The sequence below is a fragment of the Sceloporus occidentalis genome, unplaced genomic scaffold (genome assembly GCF_023333645.1).
Source record: "Sceloporus occidentalis isolate IW3139 unplaced genomic scaffold, rSceOcc1.0.p SCAF_19, whole genome shotgun sequence".
In the NCBI taxonomy this organism is placed as follows: Eukaryota; Metazoa; Chordata; class Lepidosauria; order Squamata; family Phrynosomatidae; genus Sceloporus; species Sceloporus occidentalis.
In genome coordinates, this window is record NW_028316999.1 from 9,811,964 (window position 1) to 9,829,153 (window position 17,190).

The window sequence follows — 17,190 nt, forward strand, 5'->3', positions numbered from 1 at the left end:
GCAGCAACAGTGCCAGCAACAATTCACGAATTATAAACCAAGTAATTGGTTGTAGAGGAATCTAGAGACATAAACATGCTAGACAATGCTGCCAAGTACACAAACATTAAAGTCATGCCAGAAGGATCTTGTTCTGCTTAGTGGCAGCATTTAAGGAGGTGACGTGTCTCTAGGAATACTCATTTTAAAACTGAAGTGTATTAATGAAGACGCACAGGTAGGTTCCTCTTTTCTTTGTATGTGATTAAGCCCTATCTTTCATTTTGACTGTAGGCATTTGTTTAAATAGTTAATAATCATATGTCTCAACACAATATGTGGCGTTTATAAGTGGCTTGAAAATGTGACTTTCCCTTGCAAAACTAAAGCAGAGTGATAGTCAACTTTTTTACTTTTTTTTTAAAATTAATTTCTGTCCTTTACAAGAGAAATATAAAATCCTTACAAACCTAGACAAAAAAATATAATCTAAAGAAGAAGTTGTTCTATCTATTCATAATTGTTTGATATCATGTATCTGTATGTTCAAATGCTAGGAACATAGCCCTTGGCATATTGTTATATTGCTCAAAGCCATAAATAGGTGTATTGCATCCTATATTCTTTGTAGTATTTTGTATGGAAGGCATCAGTGTTACCAATGTTGCACCTTACAAAAGCAATGATGGGTCTAATACAGTTTTTGTATCGTACAAGGTTTCTGAAGGGAGCATGTTGATAGTAGATAAAATATTCTGGTAAGTTTGCAAAAATGTATTCCAATTAATACATAAGAACTGCTGGTTTATACTTAGAGTAATGGATTTTCTTATTATGCATGACTGTATTGGTGCAATTGGTCCTGTATTATCCTTGGCGCCTAAAGTAATATTAATTCACATAATATCTTTTTTTTCATTTTGAATGTATATATTTTCATGCTTCAGAAGTTTACACACCATTGTGTAAGATACACTTGCCCATAAAAGTGGTGCATAAGATATTCTCTTCTACATAGATTTGTGAAGTGACCTACGTTTAATAAAACTGAACATAATACTAAACAACAATATACAAATTCTGAAATTAAAAGCCAACGCTACAGATATGCACAAAAAGTATAAAAACTAAGGGATGCAATTTTTCTTCTTTGTTTCCTTTCTTTCCTTTCATGGTAAAAATTGATAAAATTAACAAACTGATTAAAAGAGGTTTATAATAGTCTCTCTTCATACCTTTTGTAAATATCTTAAAGCACAATTTTTCTTTACCTGAGAATGAGGTTTAGAGATGTACAGGTCTATGTTTTGAGGGGAAATGTACATGTAGGATTCTTGAATAGAACTTCTGAAAATTAATTGTGCAGGTTTGCCTTACACATTCACAAAAAAATATACAGGTTTGTCTTTACATCTAATTAGCTCAAAAATGTATTTTGTGCCTAGTGAAGCATGTTGTACACTAGGATATTCCCCAGTATTCTGCCTAGTTCAAGAGTAACATATACCCAAAACACAAGGGTAATGCCTGTAAGGCTGTATAGTATAACAATGGAATATAAATTCCAAGCATAGAAAATAGACTTAGTCAGAGGCCCTGATCCTTTAGTAGGCCTGTTTTCTTTACGATGACTTCTTAAATATGGTAGCTAAAAAAACATGTATTTCCTCTATATTAATTATAAGCACAGATCGGGCTTCAACATGATCCTATCAGCATAGAATATACAGTAGTCTGAAGTAAAATAAAATTCATGATAATCAATAAGAGTGCCATATGGCATATGGCTTCATAAAAACTAATCAGCCGCTGCCACCATCTACTTGAGGCTCTGCACACTTACAGTAGGCACTCACCTGTCCGACCAAACAGAAATATCAAAACATAAAACAAATAAATCCGGACAGCATACAATAAGATCCAAATAACAAGAACCAAAATCTTCAAATAAGTATAAAACGTAGCTTTTATTTCTCCATTTTAAAACGTATTGACATAGATGTTTCAAAGTATAAGACAACTTCATGCACCTCAATCCACCTAACACGTTTCGTCCATCTCGAACTGATTAACCCCTACCCAATTGGAAGTTACAGAACTGCTAATTGTATTGGTCAGATTAACTCATTAGTGCCTCTAGGTCCATACTGTCAATATACTCAAGACATTGACTCTTCCCTACACCTATATATACATTGGTTCACAATTAAAATAACATGCTTATCGGTTTAGCTTAACTGGAAAACTCTATTTAAATGAACAAGTTTTGATTTTAGTCTAACCAGAATGTGGTAATTGTAGATTTACCAGTAAACCCAACTGATGTTTGATATTGCTTAGCTTATTGTATACATATTGTATATATAAATTACATATATATATGTATAAAATAGAATAATGGTCTAATTTAGAACAGGTTTAAAAATAACACTTAGCTCTAGTTTCCTAGAAAAGAAAATGTATAGCTCTCAAATTTGTATATATAATTAGAAGATTGCATTTGCATATAAAAAAACATTGATGACAGGAGGCACATAGAAAATGTAAAGATGGTAATTTTCCATGAATCATTTTTTTGTGTATAATCTAATTTTTAATAAGATAATCTTTTCCCCTAAAGCTTTGTAGAATTTGCAATATTCCTTCCAGAGTTCCAAATTAATCTCCAGAGAACTTTGCTTTTTCCCATGCTTACCGGCCTTTATCTTGGTTGGGTGATAGATATCACATTTTGGTTGCCAAAGTGTAATAAACTCCCCATATCCTACACAAAGAGTCCATTTATATGAAAAATAATAAGCTTTATAAACCACATACGAGCTTTTAAACTATTGCAGCCCATGTGAGTTAATGCATTTGTTTATTTATACTTGTTTATTTTGATCTATTTATTTGTCATGGATTCAATATTACGTACTATTTCTTAAAAAGGCATTCAGAAAAAATAATCTGCTTTTATGTGTGGGAGTCATAAAAATTGGTAAATCGTTATTTTTTTAAGTTTTCCCACAGCTGATACTGAAATAATTTTGCACTGTGGGAACAATTTAAGACATTACATTTCGCAAGGAACTGAGTTGAAAGGCTAAATTAAAAACTCAAGGGAATACATATCATGTATAGTATTACATGCTTATTTCAATATATGTGTTAATGTAACCATAAACAAACCTTTTAGAATTAAGTTGTTGAGTTTAATCTACTGGTAAATTACATTTTAGTGACTAACCGCTTTATTGCTAATGTGGTATTGCATACGAAAGGCCATGAGAACATTTTTGGAGAAAGCGCTTATATGCATTGCACTCTTAGAAACTAAAATCTGAATACTTGTTTTAGGGTCCAGGTCAGGTTTTTTTTTTACTTTTAAGTGTATTGTGTTTTTATTCGGGAAGTTTTTCTCAAGTTATATTAATATAGATATATGTATAAACCTATGAATTTAAAATAAAAATTGCCAAAGTTCATTCAGAACCCATGCAGAACAGGAAAGAAATGGAGAACGGACCCAATATGCAGGTCAGCTTTCGATAATCAGTTTGCAGTCTGATGGATAATTACAATCACAGCTGTAAAAAGTCTTTGGACATGACCAAGGCCATGTTAAAGCACTTGGGGCCCTGGAGCACTTATACAAAAATGCCTCTTATTTTCTTGCTCAACAATTTTTCCATATCAATACAAAGAAAGCATAATGTACAATAAAATAAAAAAAAAACTTAATTGCTGGCTGCTGGCTACATTCGTTCATGATGTCACACCCTGTTCATAGTAAACGCTAGCATTACATTGTGTCAATCTAATCTTATGCCTGTCCATTGCACATGTAGAAACCATGTTCCCCTGTAAACATGCATGGTCAACAGGCACTGGACAAGACTGTAAATTGACCTAGAGGTGCCATCAGCCATAGGTGCTTGAAGACACTTCACTGGGAGTCCTCTCACCAGCAGGGCACAATCCCATGAAGCACGGGGTAATGGAAAGGGAGGGCAGTGAGAATGAGGATGAACAGCCACACAGAGGTCACTCTGTGACCTAAAGGCCTCCAATCTTCCTGTCTGGGTGTTGGTAGACACTGGGAGAGAGGAGCTGGATCTGCCATGGATCAGGTAATAAACATACCTCCTGTAGAGCCGAATCCTCTCTGCTACTATCTGACGGACCCTAAGATGAATCCAGTGCTCACAGGCAGCACAGGTTATGGCAGCAATAGAGCAGCCCATGCTTCTACTAGGAAGTCTACTACAGAATGGGGGCTCCACACCACTCTGGAGCCCTGGAGTAATTACTCCTTGTGCTCCTTGGATAATGAAAAAATAGAAGACAAAAAGCTGTAACAACTGATACCGATCACAAGTAATATTGTAGTGAACAATAAAGTAAAATATTCCAAATTAACTTTCCAGACCAAGATTTTATTAAGTTTTTAATGCTTATAGACCAAAACATTTTTAGCACTTTTGCTATGTTTTTGTGATTGTCCCAACCATGGCTTAGTGATATCACAGGGGGTCTAATAATGATTTATTATGCTTGCTTCTCCTTCTTCTTACCTTGAGTTTACTAGTGTTTGGGGAGTGTTATCATAGTCCCTGTGGGTCCGAATTTCTATTTTGCATTTCCTCTAAACAGCACTTGTATTGCAGGGATTTCATGTTTTGGATGCTAAACCCAGCAAAGGTCCTTACAACTAATGCTGTACTAACATTTTGGGACACCACCACACAACTGTAGATACCCTTTCCTTGAACACATTAAACACATTGTTCTGTGCCCCTTATTCCCACAACTTCAGCCAATGGTATTCTTTGTTTTTTACTGTCTTAGCAGGGAAACTGTATGTTTCTAAGGTCCTGAAATGTAAGTGTTAAATAATAGGTGGGCCAACTTCCACATAAGTGATTGGGTTGTTTAGAAATGTATAATTGGTAGTTAGTTATTCAAAATTAGTGCACGGCCTTGGAAGATTAATGATCTAAATACTGGAAAACATATTTTTGTAGTGAACAAGGAAAAAAACAGCTGCTGCTATGGTGAGAGAAGATGTAAGTGTGATTAGAAAGGTGAAATAAGAAAGGGATTCTATATGATAAATAGGATCCTTGAAATGTATCATTTTATTGACAATTAATGAAAATCGTAGGTTTCATATTAGAATTTATGTAATTCCATTTTTTTAAGATAAAGCCAAAACAGAATTTTGAAAATAATTACAAGGCACTTCAGGCTACAGTGATTGGGGTTATGGTTTATATGAAAAGTATTTTTGGTTTGCTTCTGTATTAATTCGAAAGAAATGTGTTCTAGTTTCAGGTGAACAGCATGGGTGGTTTTTTTTTTTCTTTTCAATATTATTGTGTTTATCTTCTTAGATTCTGTCAGCAAGAAATCAAAAAGTTCTATTCAAAGAAGCACAGAAACAGGAATGGCTGCGGAAATGAGAAGTCGTATGGTACGGCAACCAAGTAGAGAGTCAACAGATGGAAGTATCAACAGCTACAGCTCTGAGGGAAAGTATGTGATATCTTTCTGTTAACAGTATTTACTTGGTTTTTCCCCTTAAGGCGGTGTTATAATGAGATATGCTCTGTAAAACTCCAATTGTATTTAATTTACTAATTGTCATGGGTAAACATGGTTTAACTTTAAAGGGAAGAACATTAGAGTATCTCAGGCTTTGATTTTTACCTTTATCTCTAGACATCTTCTAGAAACAGATCAGACCCAGCACAGGGAATGTTTCACCCCCAGCTCTAAAAAACGGAGCAACAAAAATCTCACTGCTAGTGTTCCATCATTAATTTAAAGAGTCTCTGATTTAATGACAAAATATGTTGTCTTTATTGAACATCCTGGCAAGAGAGCTTTCATAACAAGTAATAAAGATCTGAGGTTTGTAAGGATTTTTTCAAATATATGAAACACAGTTTGCATAGCTATTGTTTTTTTATATACCACGGAAAAATATTTTGTTACAGCAATAATTTATACATATTTATATGTAATTTGAATAACAGATTACTTTCCAATTTAAAAGAAAATTGAGTGAAAATTTAGCTCATTCACAAAATGAGAGTTCTGTAATTTACAGTTATTTGTACAGTTTTGTAAATGTTCTTGTTTATTGATATTTAACTGGCTACGTTGATGTTTGCTATATTACGGATGGTCCATGTTCCAAAAATATTTAAAAGTCTTGTTTGCAATAAAATTAATATTATATATTTATAATGAAACTATGGTTTGTATTTAATTACAATGAGACATATATTCTAGTTGAATGTATTATATTTTAAAGATATTAAGTTTACTGCATTATATTATAGGGTATAACTATATTTAATTCATTCTTCTGCAGCTTGATATTTCCAGGAGTAAGATTGGGGGTTGACAGCCAGTTCAGTGATTTTCTTGATGGACTTGGACCTGCACAGTTAGTAGGTCGTCAGACACTCGCCACTCCTGCCATGGGTATGAACAAATTATTATACAAGATAAATGTTACATATTAACGTTATGAAAATAGTATATCATCTCTTTTTTGAACATTGCCAACAATGATTTCAAAGGAGAAGTTTTATACAGCATATTATTTTGAGCAAAGTCTTCAATTATTGCCAGACTGGAGCAGATAGCAAACTGTGCAGCTAAAGAAAGGAAATGTCTTTGTTTTCTCTGAGACAGACTCCTTTTCTTTGGAACCTATATTTAAATGTGTCTGGGATACGTGTCCCTATTCTTGGAATCATTAAATGCAATACTGATAGATTACATTTTGACTTAATATATAGCGAACTCCATCCTTGTAGCTGTTGAAAATCTATCCTGTATTTACAGATGCGTAAATGACATCACGTTATTTTGTTACATTTATTGAAATGAACAGATGTTTAGAACTATGAAAATTTTACAGTCAGTGGCTTTGATATTATCAAGGGACTTATTATACAGATGCATTAGTACGGATGCATTGAAGCACTGACTGTGTAACTAACCCTCCTGCTGTATAATTGAAACCTCTTAAAGAAAAAAAAACATTTAGAACAAAATTACTATTTCAGGATATCATTTTGTTACTATTGCCTACTAAAAGGAAATTAGCTCATGGTCATTTTCCTTTAAAATTATTTTGTCATCTTGTGAAATTGCCTTTATTTTGCACGTTAGTTTTGTTTATTACATCATTTTTGAATTCATTTTTGTAATATAATCTTTTTCAAAGAGTTTCTGTGACTTGTATCCATACCTGGGAACTTCTTCACTCCGGCTACCCGGACTCTTCCCTTGCGAGACACGGCACTGACGTCGGTGGGAGTTCCCGCCGACGTTGGGGGCGTTCCCGCTGATGGAAAATTTAAAGGGCTAATGGGCGGGGGGCGGGGAGCAAGACCCCGCGACCCGGAGGATTCGAGTGTTGACCCAGAGAAGCGGCGCTTCACCCAGGGATCTCCGGGTCAAACCCGGAGAGTTCCCAGGTATGCTTGTACCGAAGCAATAGTAAAGCTTCATTTGTATTATATTGAAGCAGATAATGCGTAAATAAGTAATTCTTATGAAACTTGACATTTTTTTACTCTACTCTGTTTTAGAGCAGGTGCATGTTGTACCAGCCCTTACTTAATTTTATAAATGCATTTTCTAGCAATAACAAGTTCCAACTTCAAATTCAAAGAACACAAGTAGAATGCCCTGGTTTCAAATATAAATTTTCTTTTCACTTTTCTCTGTGGAAGTTGGATGACCAACTTTGCACAAAATGCACAACAGTATTAGCAAAATAGGGCTTACAGGTACACTCCAGACACAATTTTCTCTGTGAAAGGCTAGGTTAAGTTTTAAAATATAACAGTTTACACGTTACAAAGGGAAACAACTCCCTTATGTAGGTTGCACACACAGCCCATGTAGCCAACAGTACACAATATAGCACAAAAGTTGAGTAAAAATATGCATCTGTAGATACTTTTGAACCCTAACAAAGGCAGAAATAATTTACTTTAGGGGCAACCCTTTCAGAGACAACCAACACTGTAGTTTTTACATTTACCTCTGTTCTCCTAGAGCTCATGCAGTACTCACATTACGAGAAACAGAATAGCCAGCACACCAAGTATGTATTTTAACCCCTTCGAGACAAAGGCTGATTTTACTTTTTGTACCCTTTGTGACAATGGCCTTTTTAACATTTCTGCGCTGCTTGTGTTTAGCTGTAATTTTCTTCTTTCCCGTTTACTGAACCCACACACATTAGATATTGTTTTTTTCAGGACAAGAAGGGCTTTCTTTAGATGACATTGTTTTGATTGTATCATATTATTTACTATTAAAAAAATTATAAAATATGGTGAAAAATTTAGAAAAAAATGACTGTTTCTAACTTTTAGTTGAAAAATCTTTTACTCATCTATAAAAGGTAATGAAAAAACCTGCTAAATAGATTCTACTATTTGTCCTGAGTTTAGAAATACCCAATGTTTTTATGTTTTTTTGCTTTTTTCTACTCATTATGGGGCAATAAGTACAGGTAGCGTTTTGCTATTTCAAAGCCATTTTTTCCAAATCTGGTAATTCTTCCCCCCATGTGCCATTTCGGGTATCTTTGAACCCGGCCAATGCAATTTACCCCATCAAGTCATATATTTTTGAAAACTAGACAGCCCAGGGTATTCCAAATGCTAGTATTTTAACTCTTTCCATGCACCATATCTACCACCAGTCTTTGTCAAACTTTATGGTAGTCATTTTTTTGCATTTGTTTTGTCATACACATTTTACTTCAGGTATGAATTAAAATGTTCTAGTTTATGTCACTATCACAAAACACCCCAATATGTGTTCAGCAACATCTCCTGAGCGCAGCGATACCCCACATGAATGATTTTGCCTGGCTGTTTGGGGGCAAAAGGGCCACATTTGGGGCATGCGCATTTTTCAATGTTGAACTTTGGCATTTGGGGATCCACTGCCCATGCCCTATTTGGTACATCTTTGAGCCGGGCCATTTCAGTGTGCCCAATAAACCCATATATTTTTGAAAACTAGACACCCCAGGGTATTTCAAATGCTAGTATTTTAACTCTTTCCATGCACCATATCTACCACCAGTCTTTGTCAAACTTTGTGGTAGTCATTTTTTTGCATTTGGTTTTCCACACACATTTTAATTCAGGTATGAATTAAAATGTTCTCGTATATGTCACTATCACAAAACACCCCAATATGTGTTCAGCAACATCTCCTGAGTACAGCGATACCTCACATGAATGATTTTGCCTGGCTGTTTTGGGGCAAAAGGGCCACATTTGGGGCATGCGCTTTTTTCAATGTTGAACTTTGGCATTTGGGATCCACTGCCCATGCCCTATTTGGTACATCTTTGAGCCGGGCCATTTCAGTGTGCCCAACAAAACCATATATTTTTCAAAACTAGACACCACAGGGTATTTTAAATGCTGGTATTTTAACTCTTTGCATGCACATATTTTACCACCAGCATTTTTTCAAAGTTTGCAGTAATATTTTTGTGTGTGTATTTTTCCCACACACACCTACTTTATGTATGAATTTACAGCTCCTGGTATATGCCGCTGTCACACGACACCCCATAATGTGTTCAGCAACATCTCCTGAGTGCAGTGATACCCCACATGCATGGGTGTGTCATTTTTTGGGGGAACTAAAAGGCCACATTTGGTACGTGTGCATTTTTCTAATTGGAAATTAGATGTGTGGCCATCCTTCCCCCCGTGTTAATTGGGACGTTGTTGAACCTGGCCCATTCAATTTACCCCATCAAATCATACATTTTTTAAAAGTAGACACCCCACGGGCATTTAATATGCCAGTATTTTAACTCTTTCCATGCGAGAATTGTTTTAAGCTAATATGCTAATTTTAGGACTTGCTCACAAAAATATATTTTTTATATATATATATATTTTTATTTTTTTTTATTTTTTTTTTTAAAAATTTAACATTTTTTTTCAACTTGGAGGTTCCCCTGATAGTGACATCAGTGGGAAATGATTTTTACATTTTACTGTTTTTTTACTATTTTTTTCTAATTATTATTAATTTTATTTTATTTTTTAATTTATTTTTACTAATCACACTGTGATTAGAAAGCTGGGCTCCATTGACTTGCATGGTGAATGCAGTACCTGTATTCAACCTGCAAGTGGAGCCAAAGTTCTCTAGATGGTCTGGACTATCTAGCGAACTTTTAAAATTTGTGGTTCCTGTTACAGGACGGCGGCCATCTTCCTTGATGGCGAAGATTGCCGGCAGCTCCGGAGCGGTCACAGCCCATCAAAAGGTTAGTGTTTGGTGTCGCTGGATGCCTCCTGATCGAGGCATTCCAGCGACACCATTTAAGTTTAGGAGGCGATCGTCGATCGCCTCCTAAACGCTTTTAAAACGGGCGTCCGCCGCCATACAAAGTATGGCGGATGTTGACGCCCCGTGGAGGGGCCAGAGATGGCCCCTTCGTGCCGATCGCGGCGTTGCTGAATGCCTCGAGGTCGAGGCATTCAGCAACGCTTTTTGGGTGCAGAAAGCGATAGTAGATCGCTTTCTGCACCCGTTTAAAGACGTGCCGGTCCTGGCACGTCAATTGTCGTAAAGCACATGCTTTTCCGTGCCGTGCCAGGACCGGCAATTGTCATTAAGGGGTTAAATAAATTAAGGATAAATCAAAACAATACCAGAGCACATAGGTATATACCAATGTCATCTAACTGCAAACAGAAAAAGATAAATGTTGGCATATACCCATGAGACCCCACCGTGTCAACGAAAAAGTGTTACGATATTTATCTGTAGTAGATATTCATGTGTGGGCATGTACTAAATGAGATATGGTCAGTACGTTTATTTATATATTATATATTTAATGAGCCATGATTTCTAATTAAACATTTTCCATATTCAGCATAATTTACCACTACTTGCTTTTAAATTTGCTATTATCACCCTTTCATAAATAAATGCTGCTTTGTGTATAATGTTAACAGCAAGGTCATGTTACACTAATATAGGGCTGCAACAACTAATCGATAAAATCGATAATAATCGATAATGAAATTCGTTGCCGACGAATTTCATTATCGATTAGTTGAATCGATTATTATCGATTATAAAATGAGGGTTTTTTCAGAGCAAACGCTCTGAAAAATACCCCTCATTATATAATCCGTTTAGTCTGACTCACAGCAGCAGCTCCTACTTACCAGCCCCTCCCTGTAATCACTGTGACAACTCTCCCCGCCCCGTTCCTTCTCCCAGAAGGCCAGAACCACATGGCTGTGACACTCATCTAACTGTAAGTATAACATTAATATTTGGCCTGCTGAAAGTTAGGGGAGGTGGGAGTTAATTTAGGGGCAGTTATGGTTAATGGGGTGTTTAGGGTTAATTTAGGGGAAGTTATGGTTAATGGGGTGTTTAGGGGCAGCTATGGTTAATGGGGTGTTTAGGGTTAATTTAGGAGCAGCTGTGGTTAATGGGGTGTTTGGGGTTAATTTGAGGCAGTTGTGGTTAATGGTATGTTTAGGGTTAATTTAGGTGCTGTTGTGGTTGACAGGGTCTTTAGGGTTAATTTAGGGGATGCTGTGGTTAATGGGGTGTTTAGGGTTAATTTAGGGGCAGTTATGGTTAATGGGGTGTTTAGGGTTAATTTAGGGGCAGTTATGGTTAATGGGGTGTTTAGGGTTAATTTAGGGTAGTTGTTTTGATGGGTATTTAGAGTTAATTTAGGGGTAGTTATGGTTAATGGGGTGTTTAGGGTTAATTTAATGATGAGGACTGAGGGTTAATTTGATTAATTTAATAAAGTTAACTTAAGGTGCAGTTAGAGATAAAGGGGGGCCAAACTAAGGGGAATCTAAATCCTGGGGGCAGTGAAGATTAACCCAGTACTTATTTAAAAAAGTATGATGTCAGTGTGATGTGAACGGGTCTGTGACTCTATGAGGGCACCATGAGATATCTGGGGGGTGTAAGGCATATCAGGGGAGGACGGAGAGACATATCCGGGGGTATAAGGCATATACGGTATATAAGGCATATGTGGGGAGGGCAGTGTGGCATGTCTGGGGAGGACGGAGTGGTGTATCAGGGTGTATAAGGCATATCTGGGGCCACAGTGGCATATCTGGGGGTAGACTGGAGTGGCATATGTGGGGAGGGCAGCGTGGCATGTCTGGGAGGTAGTGTGGCATGTCTGGGGAGGATGGAGTGGTGTATCAGGGGGTATAAGGCGTATCAGGCACAGTGGCATATGTGGGGGTGGAGTGGCATATGTGGGATGCAGCGTGGAATGGCATATGTGGGAGGCAGTGTGGAGTGGCATATGTGGGAGGCAGCGTGGAGTGGCATATGTGGGGAGGGCAGCGTGGCATGTCTGGGAGGTAGTGTGGCATGTCTGGGGAGGATGGAGTGGTGTATCAGGGGGTATAAGGCGTATCAGGCACAGTGGCATATGTGGGGGTGGAGTGGCATATGTGGGAGGCAGCGTGGAATGGTATATGTGGGAGGCAGCGTGGGATATGTGGGAGGCAGAGTGGAGTGGTATATGTGGGAGGCAGCGTGGAGTGGCACATGTGGGAGGCAGCTTGGGATATGTGGGAGGCAGCGTGGGATATGTGGGAGGCAGCGTGGAGTGGCATATGAGGGAGGCAGCGTGGAGTGGCATATGTGGGAGGCAGCGTGGAGTGGCATATGAGGGAGGCAGCGTGGAGTGGCATATGTGGGAGGCAGCGTGGCGTGGCATATGTGGGAGGCAGCGTGGAGTGGTATATGTGGGAGGCAGCGTGGAGTGGTATATGTGGGGGGCAGCGTGGAGTGGCATATGTGGGAGGCAGCGTGGAGTGGCATATGTGGGAGGCAGCGTGGAGCGGTATATGTGGGAGGCGGCGTGGAGCGGTATATGTGGGAGGCGGCGTGGAGTGGTATATGTGGGAGGCAGCGTGGAGTGGTATATGTGGGGGGCAGCGTGGAGTGGAATATGTGGGAGGCAGCGTGGAGTGGCATATGTGGGAGGCAGCGTGGAGTGGCATATGTGGGAGGCAGCGTGGCGTGGCATATGTGGGAGGCAGCGTGGCGTGGCATATGTGGGAGGCAGCGTGGAGTGGCATATGTGGGAGGCAGCGTGGAGTGGCATATGTGGGAGGCAGCGTGGAGTGGCATATGTGGGAGGCAGCGTGGAGTGGCATATGTGGGAGGCAGCGTGGAGTGGTATATGTGGGAGGCAGCGTGGAGCGGCATATGTGGGAGGCAGCGTGGAGCGGCATATGTGGGAGGCAGCGTGGAGTGGTATATGTGGGAGGCAGCGTGGAGCGGTATATGTGGGGGGCAGCGTGGAGTGGAATATGTGGGAGGCAGCGTGGAGTGGAATATGTGGGAGGCAGCGTGGAGTGGCATATGTGGGAGGCAGCGTGGAGTGGTATATGTGGGAGGCAGCGTGGAGTGGCATATGTGGGAGGCGGCGTGGAGCGGTATATGTGGGAGGCGGCGTGGAGTGGTGTATGTGGGAGGCAGCGTGGAGTGGCATATGTGGGAGGCAGCGTGGAGTGGCATATGTGGGAGGCAGCGTGGAGTGGCATATGTGGGAGGCAGCGTGGCGTGGCATATGTGGGAGGCAGCGTGGCAAGCCTGGGCTCAAATGTGCATAAATTGGGGGGGGCTGGTTGGGAAATAAAGACAAGAAATGTATTTTATCAAAGTTTTTTTTTATTCTGATGTTTGTATTTAACAATTTGTTTATGAAATTATTTTAAATAAATTAAAAATTTACATTCATTTTTTTATCCGATTAATCGAAAAAATAATCGGCCAACTAATCGATTATGAAAATAATCGTTAGTTGCAGCCCTACACTAATATTTAGCAGACGTTTAGAAAGTCTGAAAGCTGTATGCATCCGAACTTCTAAATATTGTTTTACCCATTTAAGTCACTGACTCTAGTGGAGTTTATTTTATTTATCTTTAGTGCAAATTCACAGGAGCCATATATAGGAATATATGGCTCATGTGAATTTATATATATATATATATATATATATTATATTATTATAATTTAAAAAATTATACAGTAGATACATAATTAGATTATGATATAAATATATGAATAACAACATAGTTTTGATGAAATTTGTGTTTTAATTTTTTCCAGGTGATATTCAGATTGGAATGGTAGACAAAAAAGGGCAGCTAGAAGTTGAAGTCATAAGGGCACGGGGTCTTATACAGAAGCCAGGCTCAAAATCTACCCCAGGTAATAGGACACTAACTCGTACTTTCATGTAGTTGTTACTTTAGCACTTTAGAATTGGATAATGTCAATTCTGCACACAAATTTGTTTTAATTATCTTTGTAGCCTTTGTAGCATTTTGTCTTTTTTTTTTTCAGCACCGTATGTAAAGGTATACCTTTTAGAAAATGGTGCTTGTGTAGCCAAGAAGAAGACAAGAATTGCACGGAAAACACTTGATCCACTCTATCAGCAAACTCTGGTTTTTGAAGAAAGTCCTCATGGAAAAGTTCTGCAGGTAAAGAGATATAGAAGACAGACAGATTGGTTTCATGAACATTGACTTAATATAAAATTGACACAAACATTAAATCTTTCTATGCTCCACTGCACTCACCCCCACTTAGGATCTGTCCTTGATTCACTTTCCTCCTTTACTGTAAGCCAATTCACTTCAGTCCCTGATATTGAGGTTTTTGCTCTTCTCCTATACAACATCTCTACTTGATCCTACCTCCTCTAGTATTACCCGGTTTCTCTCATCCACTCTTTTCCTACCATAACTAAAATCTTCAAGGTATTACAATGTATTACTTCTCATCTTCCTTCAACAATTATAGCATAACTTCCATTTTGAAAACGCACTTCCTGGACTCTATCAAACAAGGACCCCATCTCTCTACTTCATCTCACCTCCAAGCTTCTTGAATGTACTTTATGTACCTGGGCAACCAACAATGTAGTCAATGCTAAACCCAATGGTCTTTACTCTTTCCTAATCCTTTTGGATCTTTCTTAAATTTTTGACATTCTGGATAACCCTTTTCTTCTTCAAATATTTTATAATCCTGGTCTCTATGACAGCGTTCATTCTTGGTTCTCACACTACCACTCTGATTTCTGTCTTCTTTTCCTGCTTGCTCTCTCAGTTGGTTTAACCCATGCTTCAGTTCTAGGACCTCTCTGATTTACTCACACTTTACACTGCTTCTCTTGGCAAACCAATTTCACCTTTTTTGGTGGCACCTGAATGCTGATGATGCTCACGTCTACCTTTCTTCCTCTGATCTCTCCCTTTCCGTCACTGATGGATGTCAGCATGATTCCCAGAAGTCAGTATCTCTAAAAGTGATCGTATTGTCTCTTCCTCTAATGCTGTCATTTCTTGATTTCAAAGGTGCAATCATTCCACTCTTACTCCCACAAGCTTGTTGCCTCTGCATTACAATTAACTGACATCTCATTCACCCCTTATTTATTCCGAAAACGGCTGCCTACATCTGAAAAATATTGCTCGTATTTGCCCCTTCTTAACACAAGATGCAACAAAACCTCTTCTCTGAGCACCCATCCTCTTCTGTCTTCACTACTGCAATTCAGTCTTAAATGATCTCCCTCATACCTGTCATGAATGCTGATGTTAGGCTTAACTGTCCAACCTGCTAATCTTCACTGGTTGCCTTTACATTTAAGATTACATTTAAAATCTTAAATGTAGTCTCACCTACAAAGCAGCTCACAGTGGTACCCCTAACTACATTTCCTCATCTATCTCCAGCTAGACATCTACTCAGTCCCTCTGCGTATCTAGTTATCTTCAACTGTCCTCTGCTCTAATCTCTATCTCTCATACTCTAAAGGGCTGCCATATCCCTCGGAATGCCCTACCCTGACTTATGTCTCTCCTCTACTATGCAGTCCAAACATCTCTTTAGACACATTTATTCAGTGCACCCTATTGAATGGCAAGTTAATTCCCCTCCTTCCACCAACCGCTGCTTCCCCCTTCCTACCCTGTCACTTGCTGTCACTTGTCACGTACCTTACCCTAAAGCTTTAGTTTATACATATGTCTAGTAAAATCATGAAACAGTGTTTACACTGGGATACAGTTGTTCGATTGGTCCACCTGAAACCCTTGGACATTCATCTCATGATTAATATGCCTACACCTCCTTTCTCATTGTTATATATTATTTATAAATAGTGTTTCTAAGATTTTGTATTCCTTTTTTTTACTAAAGGTAATTGTCTGGGGAGATTATGGAAGAATGGATCACAAATGCTTCATGGGTGTAGCACAGATTCTTCTTGAAGAACTTGATCTGTCCAGTGTGGTGATTGGATGGTATAAATTGTTTCCTCCATCGTCATTGGTGGATCCTACACTGGCACCACTTACGCGCAGGGCTTCCCAGTCATCTCTTGAAAGTTCAACTGGGCCTCCTTCCATAAGATCTTAATGAACTGGAAGGACATTAAATCTGGTGTAATCAAAATGTTAACACCCAATAAAAGAATCAGAACAATATATGAATATGATCAAAAGCATTGCTGGAGACAGACAATCACTTATTTTTTGTTTTGCCTGTAGTAGTGATCCAAAAACCAATCTGAAAAAAAAAGATTTATATTGGCAGAGAAAATCAAGAATATGTGTATTATGTGTATTGTAAATTAAGTACTCTCAAGACTAGGACATTCTAGGATATATAAAGGATGAAATTAAATAACAAACTGGAAGCTTTCACTCTGTTAAAATGTTTGTTATACATTTTTACAGACCATGAGCAGTGTTATCATATTGGTATTTCAGCATATTTTATACTTGTTAATTCCATTATTTTTTTTAATAATGTGTTATTCTGCCAGTTTCATAAAAGCATTTGTGATAATCCTCACAGAACGTTGCTTTTTGTCCTTTTTTATTGATTTATTAAAAGCTGAGTGTTACAAACATGATAATGGATCTAGTTTGTGTGATATTCCCTGCTTCCTGAAATACTGACAGTGACTTTGAAAAGCACTGCTATGTAGTGCTTTGCTGTTAACTTATGATGTTGCTTTTCATGTAGTGTTAAACATTTCAGAATCATGATACTGTTTTCTATGTATGATACAGCATGCTGACATAACATCAGAGCACAGCTTTTACGGCACTAAGTTCCAGCATCAGG

General features: G+C 38.2%; 1 protein-coding gene across 5 annotated transcripts in view; it reads left to right on the forward strand.

Annotated features, from left to right (window-relative positions):
- The window catches only part of LOC149302382 (regulating synaptic membrane exocytosis protein 1-like), a 179,831-nt gene extending 163,355 nt beyond the window's left edge, over nucleotides 1–16,476 (forward strand). For all 5 annotated transcript variants that reach the window (XM_089482487.1, XM_089482488.1, XM_089482490.1 and 2 more), the window contains 5 exons: nucleotides 5,355–5,496; nucleotides 6,341–6,453; nucleotides 14,155–14,256; nucleotides 14,392–14,531; nucleotides 16,258–16,476. In XM_089482487.1, coding sequence (XP_089338613.1) covers nucleotides 5,355–5,496; nucleotides 6,341–6,453; nucleotides 14,155–14,256; nucleotides 14,392–14,531; nucleotides 16,258–16,476 — 716 coding nt within the window. The remainder of the gene's footprint in view (nucleotides 1–5,354; nucleotides 5,497–6,340; nucleotides 6,454–14,154; nucleotides 14,257–14,391; nucleotides 14,532–16,257) is intronic.
- The last annotated feature ends 714 nt before the right edge of the window (nucleotides 16,477–17,190 follow it).